General features: G+C 34.3%; 2 protein-coding genes across 2 annotated transcripts; both read left to right on the top strand.

Annotated features, from left to right (window-relative positions):
* The first annotated feature begins 1,534 nt into the window (after nt 1-1,534).
* On the top strand, nt 1,535-3,766 carry LOC124531289 (Krueppel homolog 1-like). The gene is made up of 2 exons (XM_047105802.1): nt 1,535-1,687; nt 2,391-3,766. Exons 1-2 carry the CDS (start codon nt 1,681-1,683, stop codon nt 3,449-3,451), a joined length of 1,068 nt encoding a protein of 355 aa, XP_046961758.1. The 5' UTR covers nt 1,535-1,680; the 3' UTR covers nt 3,452-3,766.
* A 7,210-nt stretch (nt 3,767-10,976) lies between these two features.
* LOC124531061 (small nuclear ribonucleoprotein-associated protein B) lies at nt 10,977-12,141 on the top strand. The gene is made up of 2 exons (XM_047105506.1): nt 10,977-11,106; nt 11,383-12,141. The coding sequence occupies exons 1-2, from the start codon at nt 11,104-11,106 to the stop codon at nt 11,944-11,946; spliced, it is 567 nt and encodes a 188-aa protein (XP_046961462.1). The 5' UTR covers nt 10,977-11,103; the 3' UTR covers nt 11,947-12,141.
* Nucleotides 12,142-12,489: the final 348 nt, after the last annotated feature.

The raw sequence follows: 12,489 nt of genomic DNA, 5'->3' as shown, positions 1-12,489 counted from the left end.
TTAAACATTTAATCAAGCAAGCAATCAGCAACATATATATACTAAAGGCTAACAATGCAAATATCTACTGGTCATACAAGGTTTTTCTTTGATTGTTACGTTATATTATTACAACTCTATATCTTTTCTTTTTCAATATAATTTGAGTGGACTTTTTTTAATAAATTGTTTTTTATTAATTTATTCTTCAGTACTACGAAATGTCTGAAAAATAACTTCTAAGTAAACCTAAAAAGTGAAACCACTAGAAACACTTTCGTTTCCTATCGATCTGACAAAAGTTGAAGCTCAACGCATAAAATATTTCAAGTCTTGCGTTGTTGTGTTCTTCCCTAAATTTAAAAGAAATACCTTTAATGAATTAAGGTTCGCATATGTACATTGACAAATTAAACGTTCTGATACATCTAGCAAAACATAAGTGAGTTCTGTTATAAAACATAATCATATACATATAATTATTAATATTATAATTATTAATAATAGTTGTGCTATTAAAAAAATAGTAAACAATGTAGAAGGTACGCATAAAAGTATAATAAGTGATAATGTTCGAAATGAAACTTCCTAACATATTGTCCTAGACAGACAAAATAGAAGAGTGCGGGAGGAGGAAGGTGGCGGACGAGCCACGCACGCGCACTCGCGCTGAGAGTTCACACGCGCTTCGAAACCGCGGTGGGCCTCCACGTGTTTCCCCTTCCGCGCCGCCGCGCCCGCTCTCCGCTGCCCTCTCCAACCTTCAACAAAGCCGCGGTCGTATATCGTATACATACAATACGCATTATACAACATATGTACATGTATTGAAATGAGTATTATTACTTTATGAGCGCGCAGGCACAACAACTTGCGCATTTACCTGATCATTTATGTTATGTTGAACTTACCATCGTTATGGTAGGTTATCTAGGAATAAGTATAATACGATAGTAGGTAATACAGCTTAATTAATCATTCATAAAAGTATATTTTTAACTTAACCTCAGAAAAGTATTTCTAAACAAAAATTTAATGTACATTATTTTTAAACGGAAATAGAAAACTTTTAAAAATGCTGTCAATTTTTGGTTTTGTGATCCACGTAGTAATCATAATCATTATGAACACAGATATAGAAAATTGTTTCTTGAACACAACGTACAAGTGTGTGTGCCGCGTGGATGTAGGCTAACCATATGGACAAAAAATATTTGTGGACTAAAGCAATAAAAAAACAACCTTACATTATATTCAACAACTTTACAAATAATACATACCGAAGCCAGTCCTAGTGAAAAATTTAGAAATAAAAAATAGCTACAAACTACTACTTTTTTTATTTTATAACTATTAATATTATTTACGAATCATATAGAATTTTAGATAGTATTAATATGGTTACTATGACATCTTATGTTACTCATATGATATATTCTGTGAAATGAAATGATCTCTGGTAACGGTCACAACGATTTTTCCTCGCTTGCTCGAAATGGATGGCACCCTAGGTAGAGGAGAGCGGAGGACAAATGCGCTGCCTGTACGTAGCAGCGAGCTCGCCGCTCGCGGATTCCGCATTCAGCCGCGGACCGTCTGTGGAGCGCACGCTCGCGCCAGTTCTGTCCAGCGTCGAACTCTACACAACCTACACCAACACTGACGCCATTGACACTTGGAAATAAATCATCGTCATTGAACATGATAGGTAAGAAAAACTTTATTATTCCATAACTACTAATGTTAAACATACGGACAATAATTTGATAATTTATTTCGAAGTTTTAAATATGATTTACTTATATTATAGTGCATGATCATTTTACTGTTCTTTTTTAAAAAAATGTAAAACTATAATTTGACAGTTTTTAAATTACGAATATCAAAAACAAGGTATGGTGAGATATAATATTTTAAATATTTAATGAAAACTTAATAGTTTATAAAATATTTATAAGGTTAACCCAAATAACGCGATACCGAATCCTAAAAATGAAGTAATAAATATAAAATATATATAAGTAGTGAGGATATAATGAAAGTGGGGGCAGAGCGCGCGGGTGAGCGCGGCGCGGGGTACAGTGCGGACACGGGGTCGGTGGCCCAAACACGTGGAGGCCCACCGCGGCACTATCGGTTCGAAACCGCGGTGCGGGCCTCCACGTGCTGCCGGAGGACATTCACTTTGCCTCGTTCCGCGCTCCCCCCTTCCTATCCGCACCCCTATGTGGCCGTAGTATGTGCATCCTGATATTCCTGATCGCGCATACCATCCACAACAGACATTGTACTGTGAACGGTCGTCGCGATAAAACGCTGACAGCTAATGTCCATCGTTAATTACTCTAATAAGGTTATTAATAATATGAATAATTTGTCGACTTCTTTTGAATTCATATCTTATTCTCCAGGCGAAGAAGAACGTGAACACCAATGCAAAGAATGCGGGTTGAGGCTTTCGACTCGCAGTGCACTAACAGCTCACACGCGCTCGCACCGAGTGGCCGCCGATGCTCACAGATGTGATGTTTGTCACAAGACTTTCGCCGTGCCGGCGCGCTTGGTGCGCCACTATAGAACTCATACAGGGGAACGACCCTTCGAATGTGAATACTGTCACAAGATGTTCAGTGTGAAGGAAAATCTTCAAGTGCATCGACGGATTCATACTAAAGAGCGACCCTACAGATGCGGAGTTTGCGGAGCTGCGTTCGAACATTCCGGTAAACTGCATCGTCACGCAAGAATACATACCGGCGAGAGACCACACGCCTGCCCACATTGCCACAAGACGTTCATCCAGTCGGGACAATTAGTGATTCATCTTCGTACGCACACCGGTGAAAAGCCCTATAGATGCCCTGCGCCCGGCTGTGGCAAGGGGTTCACTTGCTCAAAGCAACTCAAAGTGCATTCGCGCACTCACACCGGAGAACGCCCCTACACTTGCGAAATATGCTTACGCGATTTTGGTTACAATCACGTATTAAAACTACATCGCTTTCAACATTTCGGGGAACGCTGCTATCGTTGTACAGTATGCGATGGGACGTTTAACACCAAGAAGCAGATGGAAGCTCACATATATAAGGAACACGGAGCGGAGACACCTAGAGCACCAACGGCTACGCAGTACACTGTACCATTAGTTGTAAAGGGCAATGTAATGTGTGATATCGTAGAAGCTGCACTGCAACAGTTACCTCCCACTCCACCTAGCTCTCCGCCGTCTCCTCCTTGCCCGGTGCCGACACCGATGCAGACAACGTCTACGCCACCGTTTAATTCACCGCTGCCGTCTCCTTCGCCACCTGCTTTAAATACATCCATGACAGTCATGACACTCGCTCCTTCGTCGCTTCCTCCCCGAAAACGTAAAATCATTCCACAAGTAGAATCTGTGCAAGTGGAGCCAGTAGTACGTCATACATCCGTTATACAGTTTGCTCCTCCGGCTACAGAGTCCTCGTAGCATTTGTTTCACAATTTTTCTCAATAATTCGATGTTCAAGTTAGCTAATAAGGCTTTATTCTAATCGAAGGCTGTAAGATGACTGTATGGGTCTGTAGTGATAGTTTAGTAGAGCATACAATGATCATCATCGTCAGTGCCGTGAGCCAGGTTTGAAGTTTTTTGTAATGCTGCAATGAATGTATTGTTTTAAATTTTAATCTTGAAAAAAGACTAATTAGATGTTTAAACGTATTTGTGCTGTCAATATTAATAGAATAAGTTTTGTATTTATACTATGTGTTATTATTCTTAAGTAAAAAAATATAAGTTGAAGTTTTTTTCTTCATTGATTTATTCCTCATTTTTACATAATCATTTCCTCATTTTACTTAGTATTTTTAAATTTCTTAAATAATAAATCAACATAAATTTAAGTTTTAATTACTCTTCAAAATACCTAAATTACACCCCTATTGTAAATAATATTTTATTCAATCGCGTTAAGCTATAACATACCTATACAAATATTGTGTTGCCTGAAATAAATAAATATGTATGTATTGATTTTGTATTTGATCAATTTTATTTTAAAAATATTAAATAACAATAAACTACTTACATATAAAAACGTCAAACTAACATGAAAATGATCTACGTAATACTTCTAAGGTTTTAAGCGCCTTCTTTACTCCCATATTCAATTCAAATCAAAATGACATACAGTGTCAGGGGTGTTATCTTTTACAAATAGTCTTTAACAGTCTGTTTCGAGCCGTTTTAAAAAAATACTAATAAACTACTATAGTCTCTTTTAAAAAGATAACTCTATTATTTTTTTAAAACATGAGTATTCTGGTGTGATATTGCTATAGTGACCTATGTATTATATTATTTGCTGTAAATAATCTATCCCACCAAAAACATTAAATGTAAAAAATGCCAAGTCTCTCGATGCAGTCTTTCCATCGTAAAAAGTTTTTAGATCTCATAGAAGCCAAGTCCTATTCAAATCATTTTGTAATTATAAATCAACATTTAGTAATTGTATCAATAATTTTCTTTCTATTATAATTTTAGTATAATATATACATCCAATTGAATACTTAAACAACAAACAAAGTTAACAATGCAGTAAAAATCCATACACAATGTTCTTGCCGTAATTATAAAATTGTTTTCTATGGTATATTATTTTTTAATGTTTTTATAATTATTTTTTATATGTGGCTAATGACCTATTTTGGTGCAAAATTTTAAGTTTCTAAGTCCGCTAGAAGTACCTTAGAATTTTAATGATCGGTCAGTGAGTCAGTGAGTGAAAAAATAGTTTAACTTTGATTGATCGTAAATCCTAAACTATTAATTCAATTGGCATGTAATTTCGAATTTATACTTGTTATAATGCCAACTAATTTTCACCGAAAACCTAAACTCCTAGTTTTGTCCACGTCGAAAATATATTTGAAACAGCCGAGAATCGCTTCGAGAAAAGTTGGTACGGCCGTGCCCATTTTGCTCGAGACTTGGCTGGGGCACTGCCGTGCCCCCAGATTACTTCTAATACAGAATTAAAAACTAGTTAACATCATCATAATAAACGCTATCTCACTTATCTATCGTTTTAATGATTTCAATAATAAAATTAGCATTTTTGCATTTATTTAATAACAATTATTTGTCTAAGTTTCTATAAGGCCAATTATTTTAACTTAACGTAGTTAAATTTAAAAGAAAAATATTATCTATACGACAGTGCTCGTAGCCTGTTCAATATTAACATTTTCATTGCCGATTCGATTATTGGCACTAATTGATATTCAGATTATCGATTTTTACCATTGAACAAAAAATGTCATTGAATAAAAAAAATATTGCTAGTTTTTGTGAATTATTAATGAAAAATAATTAAAATTGCCTAATGGCAATCATTAACTTTCAATTCCATTTTACAGGTTGTTATCACAAAAAATTAAAAAATATTTATTGTAATAAAATCTTCAAACATTTTATTTCATTGAAAAATTTTCAAAACTCGTAATTTAAAACTTTTAGATAATTGCCAAAATATATTGATAATTAAATTACTAAATTTCACTATTATTTAATTAGAAATAAATGATTTCAAATAACTCACCGATCACAAAACGATTATTTTAGTTTTACTTATTTGATCATGTCAATAAAACATTCGATCATTTAAATAAGTGACACATAATGTTGATAATATTTATGACGAATGAGACTCAAAATTAAAAAAAAAAGTTATTTCATATAAAGCAATTTCGACATTTTTGCCACGCGTTGTAAAATTAAGTTTTACATGATGACAGTTAAGTTCTAACTGTCAAAAAAATAATAAATGGTTTGACAGAGTGTAGATCGCGCATTAGGCAAAATGATAAATGTATTCTTATCTTAATTTATTGTAAATTTGTGTCACAGCCCTATTTAAATATAGTTCAATTATTATTATTATTGCACAATATCGACGTTTAATATGAGTTAAACTGTACAAAATACAAGCCTACAAGGAATAAACGACTTGTTTAATTTTTTTATTCTCGTCACACCTGTTAATATTGATTTTAGATTAAAACTCCTCAAAATAGCAAATAAAATCCAATTCATTTGTCTTAGTGGTTTCGTATCCCTAGATGCCAAGTCGCACCTATATCAACTGTCTACCAATGGACGAGTTTTTTATCAAGAAAATATGGGATTGCACAATTTCGCATTACGATATTGTAAATCTCATTACGGTAAATCAACTGGATCAAATTTCTGTTATTTTCGAAATTCAGTAATTACAATTAAATAATTTAAACAAATAGTTCTAGATCAGTTGCTGGCAGTGTTTACATGTGTTTGAGATGATTATAGTCGCTCCTGTTTGGCATTAGATAGCGTTACTGACATGTGAAATCAAAGTTTTTTAAGACATTTTTGCCATAGCCTCTCTATATAGATATTAAATCACTTACTTGTTACTGTACGCACCACAAAACTATAACTTGAACGCATTTTTTAACTAAAATAATAACTTCGTAAATTTTTTTTTAAACTTGCATTTTACTTAAGGTAAAACGAAATGTGTGTTCTCAGTGAGATAAATAAAAAGAAGATCAGCAATGGCGTAAAATCTCACTGATAAAAATTCCAACGGATTCGAACAATAGAATTTTATGTTCTTCTCTCAATAGAAGAAATTTAGTAGCTTGTATTGCTTGTACTTAGTACAAAAAAAAATATTAAAACGAAACTGCAAACTATTTACTTAACATTAGTGAGACTGCCATAAATGCATAGAAGAGCCGCCCTTATAACGCGAAAATCAAAATTAAACTAAGAACTTAAAGTCAAATAGCAATTTAGTTGACAAGTAAGTAACGACCTCAATATCATTCTTTTGTGTAGTAAAGCTTTTGGTATTAATGTTTGCCCTAACAAATTTCAAGCCATAATTATTGGCAGGAGGAAATAATTTTATGAAAAGTCGAATGGTTCTCTTTGCCATAGATAATGTTTGCCAATATTTTCATCCCTTACTGCGATTGTGTAAAAAAATTGGGAGTCTTACTTGAATATACTCACAATGTGCATGAAATCAGCAGTAAAGTGTTTGTTGCGCTGAGATCTTTGCGTCCTCTTCAATACTTTCTTCCCTGGTAACATAATAAATCTATTTATAAAAAGTAATTCCTTTAAATATTTGGTAGGCAAATTCATAGATATTTTATAATGTCCCATTCACCTTTACCGTTAGTTGTCTGGAAGAGATCGCTATGCAGCATTAAGGTTGGCCGAATTTTACACGTCTTTAAATCCACTCGGTATTTATTTATTTTCTCTTTGTGATATACAATAGAGTATTAAGTAAAGTAAGTAAATAACAAACCAATAATATCATTATAGTACGAGAAAATTATTCTCTATTAGCGATATAGGCAGAAGCGTAGCGTGTCTTAGCGGGGCCCCGTATAAAAATTTGTTTGGGGGCCCTTAGGAAGGGTAAAGATTTCTCACAAAAGAAATGCATAAAATTAATAGAAATATTTATTCATCATAATTATCTGTCTGTAACTTTTTCCAAAATTTTTATAAACAATTGAAATTAAATACATACACACTCTCCTTGCTTTTTTTTGGCAAATAAAAATTTGATGAAACTTTGACTAGATGTCCGAAGGTAAAAGTCAGCAGCATTAATTCGAACAATTCCTCGGAACGTTTACAGTGAAAAAAGAATCAAGCAGGTCTGAAAAGGCTTGATAGTCTATAATTCGAGCCGCTCTGCGTTGAATACGGTCAAATGGAAGGAGCTGGTAATGGGGAGCATCCGCCCAGAGGTGAGAACAGTAATCCATGTGGGGTCGACTTTGCGTCTTGTACAGGCGATGGGCCGACGTGAAATCCTGTCTTAACTTGCTAAGGACACCGAGATTTTTTGAAGCCAATTTGGCTTTGCCTTCCAGTTGACCGCGGATTGACTGAAACAGGCTTGAATTATCCACGTCAAGTATTCCGATACTAGCTGTGGCGGCTATAGGAAACTTCTGAAATCGTGGAGATACGACAAATGGTAATTTTTTTAGCAGTAAACGCGCAAACTTTCGTCTTTTTGGGGTTGAATGGAAGTTTAGCAGAAGGTCCGTAGCGACTTAGTGAACCGGTGAAGGCAGGGAGCTACTTCCCCGCCATCAGATATGTTAATAGAGTAATAAAGCAATCATATATGGACTAAGATTAGCCGGCCCCAGTCCGAGAATTTGTATAATGAAGACTCGATTTCACACACAAGTTTGTTCCGGTTTTCTCCAGCCGTTGGCCGGTGTCTCATACTACGGTGTCTACGGCACTGTCATCTTCATAGCAATGAATGTTACAGTAGTCATTGATATGTAGAAGAATCCGAGTGGGTGATAGACCGCAACCTTGTGGAACATCAGCATTAACAAATTTTAAATCAGAGCATTCACCATGTATAACGAATTTAATGCTCCGATCGGCGAAAAAGCTTAATATCTCGGAAACCCGTTGAAATTATGTTATCCTTGCTTTCAACTGCTTCTGGCCATCTATGAGTAAGGTAATCTAGAAGATCATCGGCTGAACGCCCCCGACGAAAATGAGAACAAGAAGGTGATGGCTATAGGCCTATAATTAATCGGACGAGTCTGGGCAGTTGCCCTTTTTTTTGGATCGGATGCAGCAAAGCAGTCTTCCAGGAGTTACTCAATAAAACATACAGGGTTATTGGTAATTTGACGTATTCTCGTTAGGAGGTGATAGGGGTGACCATTTGCAATGTTTTTAACCCCCATATGCAAATCATCCAAAAGTGAACCGTTTTTGAGTTATCGCGTTGTTTAGTTTTTTTTCAAAATTTGTCAAAAATACAACTTCAAATATTTATTTGAAAAAAGTATCATTGAAATCAACTTTTGTCTTCTGATTTATAAAAGAAATTAAACATTGGAAATTTTTCAGTATTTAAACAATAATTATCGATCCAAATTTAAAAATGCGGGCAGGAAAACGATTTTTTTTAAATGCTTTTTTCCTCAAAAATACCTTAAAAACAAAAAAAACTAAAAGAAACATCCAATGAAAATAAAATACTTACTTATTTAACTTGCTTAATAGAAATTAAATATTAAAATAAAATTTAGAAACAAACAGTTCAATAGCTAAGTTATAAGTAAGACATTTTGTAAAATAGCCTAAATAAAGTATTAACAAGCGAATTCGAGAAAATCTTTGTAACAAAACACGGCACACACAGCATGTTCTACAGTGAATAATACAGGATTCTATCTTTCTATTATCCTCACGATGAAGTCCCTGAAAGGCGAGTTATATATACGATAACCGCGACTTTTCTTGACTTAGCAAAAAAATTTCGGGGGGGGGGGGGGTTTGAACCCCCAAAAACCTCTGCCGACAGCCATGGGTGCATAGCAGTGAATGTTCCCATTTATTTATAGCTGATGATGACTTTAGTTTTTCTAAAGATTCTGCTTCTATGGACAATGAGTCCAATGAGAACTTTGCTTCAGCAGCAGAGCTCTCATTAGATATCGCTCGTCACCCGTCGCTCGCGCTTAGTGTGTATATAGAGGCCATTACGCGGGAATAAGAGAAATTGTTTTTTTTTTACTTTTGTCATTTGTGAAATAAAAAAAGAAGTTGGGAAGATTTAATAATTTTTGCTTACGCTAGTTGGGGGCCCCTTGGCCCGGGGGCCCCGTATAATTGATACGGCAGATACGGCGGTAGCTACGCCCCTGGATATAGGGCTGCAGCGAACTTTAGATGTAATTCAAATGTAATGATAAATGATGTAACTCGTATTTGAACAAATTACTTATATGAAAGTCTTTGTCTATATTATATCAATTATATCAATGATCTTACCACATTGCCGATTTTATCATAAAGCTGACAGCATCTTAATATAAAAAATATAATAATGTATATATTTATTTATTTATAAAGAGTATAATATTTCCATTTAGAAAAGTGGAATTTCCTTTTTTCGTTTTTTATCTAATGCAATACGCATATATTGATGATTTAATTGATGAAGACCGCATTAAAAATCGTTTGTCGTAGCGTAAAAGATAAAAGTTTTCAGCCTGTGGGAAGCGACTTTATTTAATATTTTGCAAATATTAAATAAGTTTCAAAAAGCTCGGTTTTATATAAAATTGAGGAATGAGTAGAAAGAAGTTTGATATTAGTAGTAGAAAAGGGTTGACTGAACCTTTTCAAAATTTCAATTTATGCCTTAAAAATGATTTCTAATGAAATATAGGATTACTATCACGATAAACATTCTGCAACATACAGAGCAGAAGAGATACTACAATATGATATACATACAAAATGAGCAATAGATTTTGTTTATTTTGTTAGAGATAGGAAAATTCTACGTCGAACTCCAACTACATCGTCCATATCGAAACTCCTTTAGAATCTTTGCGATTTAAGGCTTAATATATCCGACATAAAGAAATATCAAACAAAAGAAAAGAAATGAATTCATTATTAAGACCCTGCCGTGTGTGAAAAACACACACAGCTTTTTATGTCGTATATCTTTTACCTACGCGGCGGACTGACAAATCGCCGATGTATGCTCACTACATAGACTTCCATAGACATTGGTACTGTAAGAAATATTAATCATTCCCTATATCCGACCTTACACACCAATCCTAAGTACAGCTATTTGGCGAACGAATATATGATGAATAGCAGGTTTGCAGTTTGCACATACCACTACCACCAAGTAAATATTAGTTGCCAGCGCCCAGATATGATTGTAAAAAGTAGTTACTAAAAGTTCAGTACAGAAACTCCAGGTGGCGTTATTTTAATTCTATAAAATGATGATGACTAAAAAGTTTTGTAGTGTATTCTTTTTAAAAAAATACGAGGAAATATTATGACTATTATTACGAAATAATATTATATAACCAAAATAAAAATAAAAACTAACGAGTTGTTATTGTATTTTATCTATGCCAATATCCACCATATTTGTTTTGTAGTTTTGGTTTTGACGTTTCTACCCGGTTAAAACAGCGTCTTGTCTTTATGGTTTTGTTTTGGCGCTAATAAATCGCCTAATTTTCATCTTTAATCTTTAATTTAATCGAATTTTAAAAATGGTAAGTTTTCTATTATTCTTAATGCAATTCATTTTATCAATTATTCTATAACAATATTTTTTAAATTAAACTATGAAACTAGAATGAAATCTTTCTGAAATATTTTCGTTAATTTGTTGAATTCTTGTAATATTCTATGTTGTTCTATTAATATAATGTTGGAATATTTGTTAAAATTGTTAAGATTATAATCAATTTTAAAAACATCAACTTATGAATCGCAATGTTTATTGGTAATCAAAAACATTTTTTATGCTTATTCCTTTGCATTTTCAGACGATCGGAAAGAATAATAAGATGCAGCAGCATATAAATTACCGAGTAAGGGTAATTTTACAAGATTCACGTACTTTTATTGGCACTTTTAAAGCATTTGACAAACATATGAATTTAATTTTGGGAGACTGTGAAGAATTTAGAAAAATCAAATCAAAAAATAGCAAAACTGCAGACCGAGAAGAAAAAAGGACTCTAGGATTTGTGCTACTACGTGGCGAGAATATAGTGTCTCTAACTATTGAAGGACCTCCGCCACCTGAAGAAGGCTTGCCCCGAGTGCCACTACCTGGTGCTATGGGCGGGCCAGGAGCTGGCAGAGCAGCAGGTCGCGGCGTCGGACTTGGAGGAGCCCCACCAGGCTTACAAGGTCCAGCTCGGGGTGTCGGTGGACCATCTCAACAACATATGGCTCCTGGTGCCCGAGGACAATTATCAGCGCCTCCACAAATGCGAGGTGGCCCCATGATGGGCGGCCCTCCTCCTGGTATGATGGGTGCACCACCAGGAATGGGTAGAGGCGGTCCGGGCAGTCGTGGTCCCCCTGGAATGCGGCGCTATTAGTGTGTTTGTGCAGTGATGTTTATTCTTCTATTTTAAGTGAAAAAAACAAAGTAAATAAGTGAAGATGGTCTACTGTATTAACTAGTTCTTTACATTAACGGGAAATGTAAAAAAATTAGATATTAAATAATACTGAGTATTTTTCCAGATAATACAATAGTTAAGGCCTTATAATTACAGATAAGTACTGAATAATGCTTTTTTATTACATAATATATTCCTGATAATTTGTCAATATGTTTTGACATCTATTAATGTTCCTTTAATACTCATTAGGTGACTACAATTTCTAAACTTGTGTAATAAAATAAAAGTTCTAAAATGAGGTTTTAGTACAGTATTTATGCAATAAGGATAAGTAAGAAGTCTTTCCCAATCTATTTTTTTTAAATTATCATATAACTAGCTACATGACATAATACTCAAGTTTTAGCAGTTACAAGTATAGTTGTTGTGCAGTGTTGTTGTCAGTCTGTATTAAATACACCAAATAGTAAAAAAATCCTCAAACCTAACAGTAGTGGAAGTGAAACATCTTTGGAA

Source organism: Vanessa cardui, chromosome 7 (genome assembly GCF_905220365.1).
Source record: "Vanessa cardui chromosome 7, ilVanCard2.1, whole genome shotgun sequence".
Lineage (NCBI taxonomy): Eukaryota > Metazoa > Arthropoda > Insecta > Lepidoptera > Nymphalidae > Vanessa > Vanessa cardui.
Note: the sequence above shows the minus strand (reverse complement) of the source record. Positions and strands in the feature narration are given on the sequence as shown.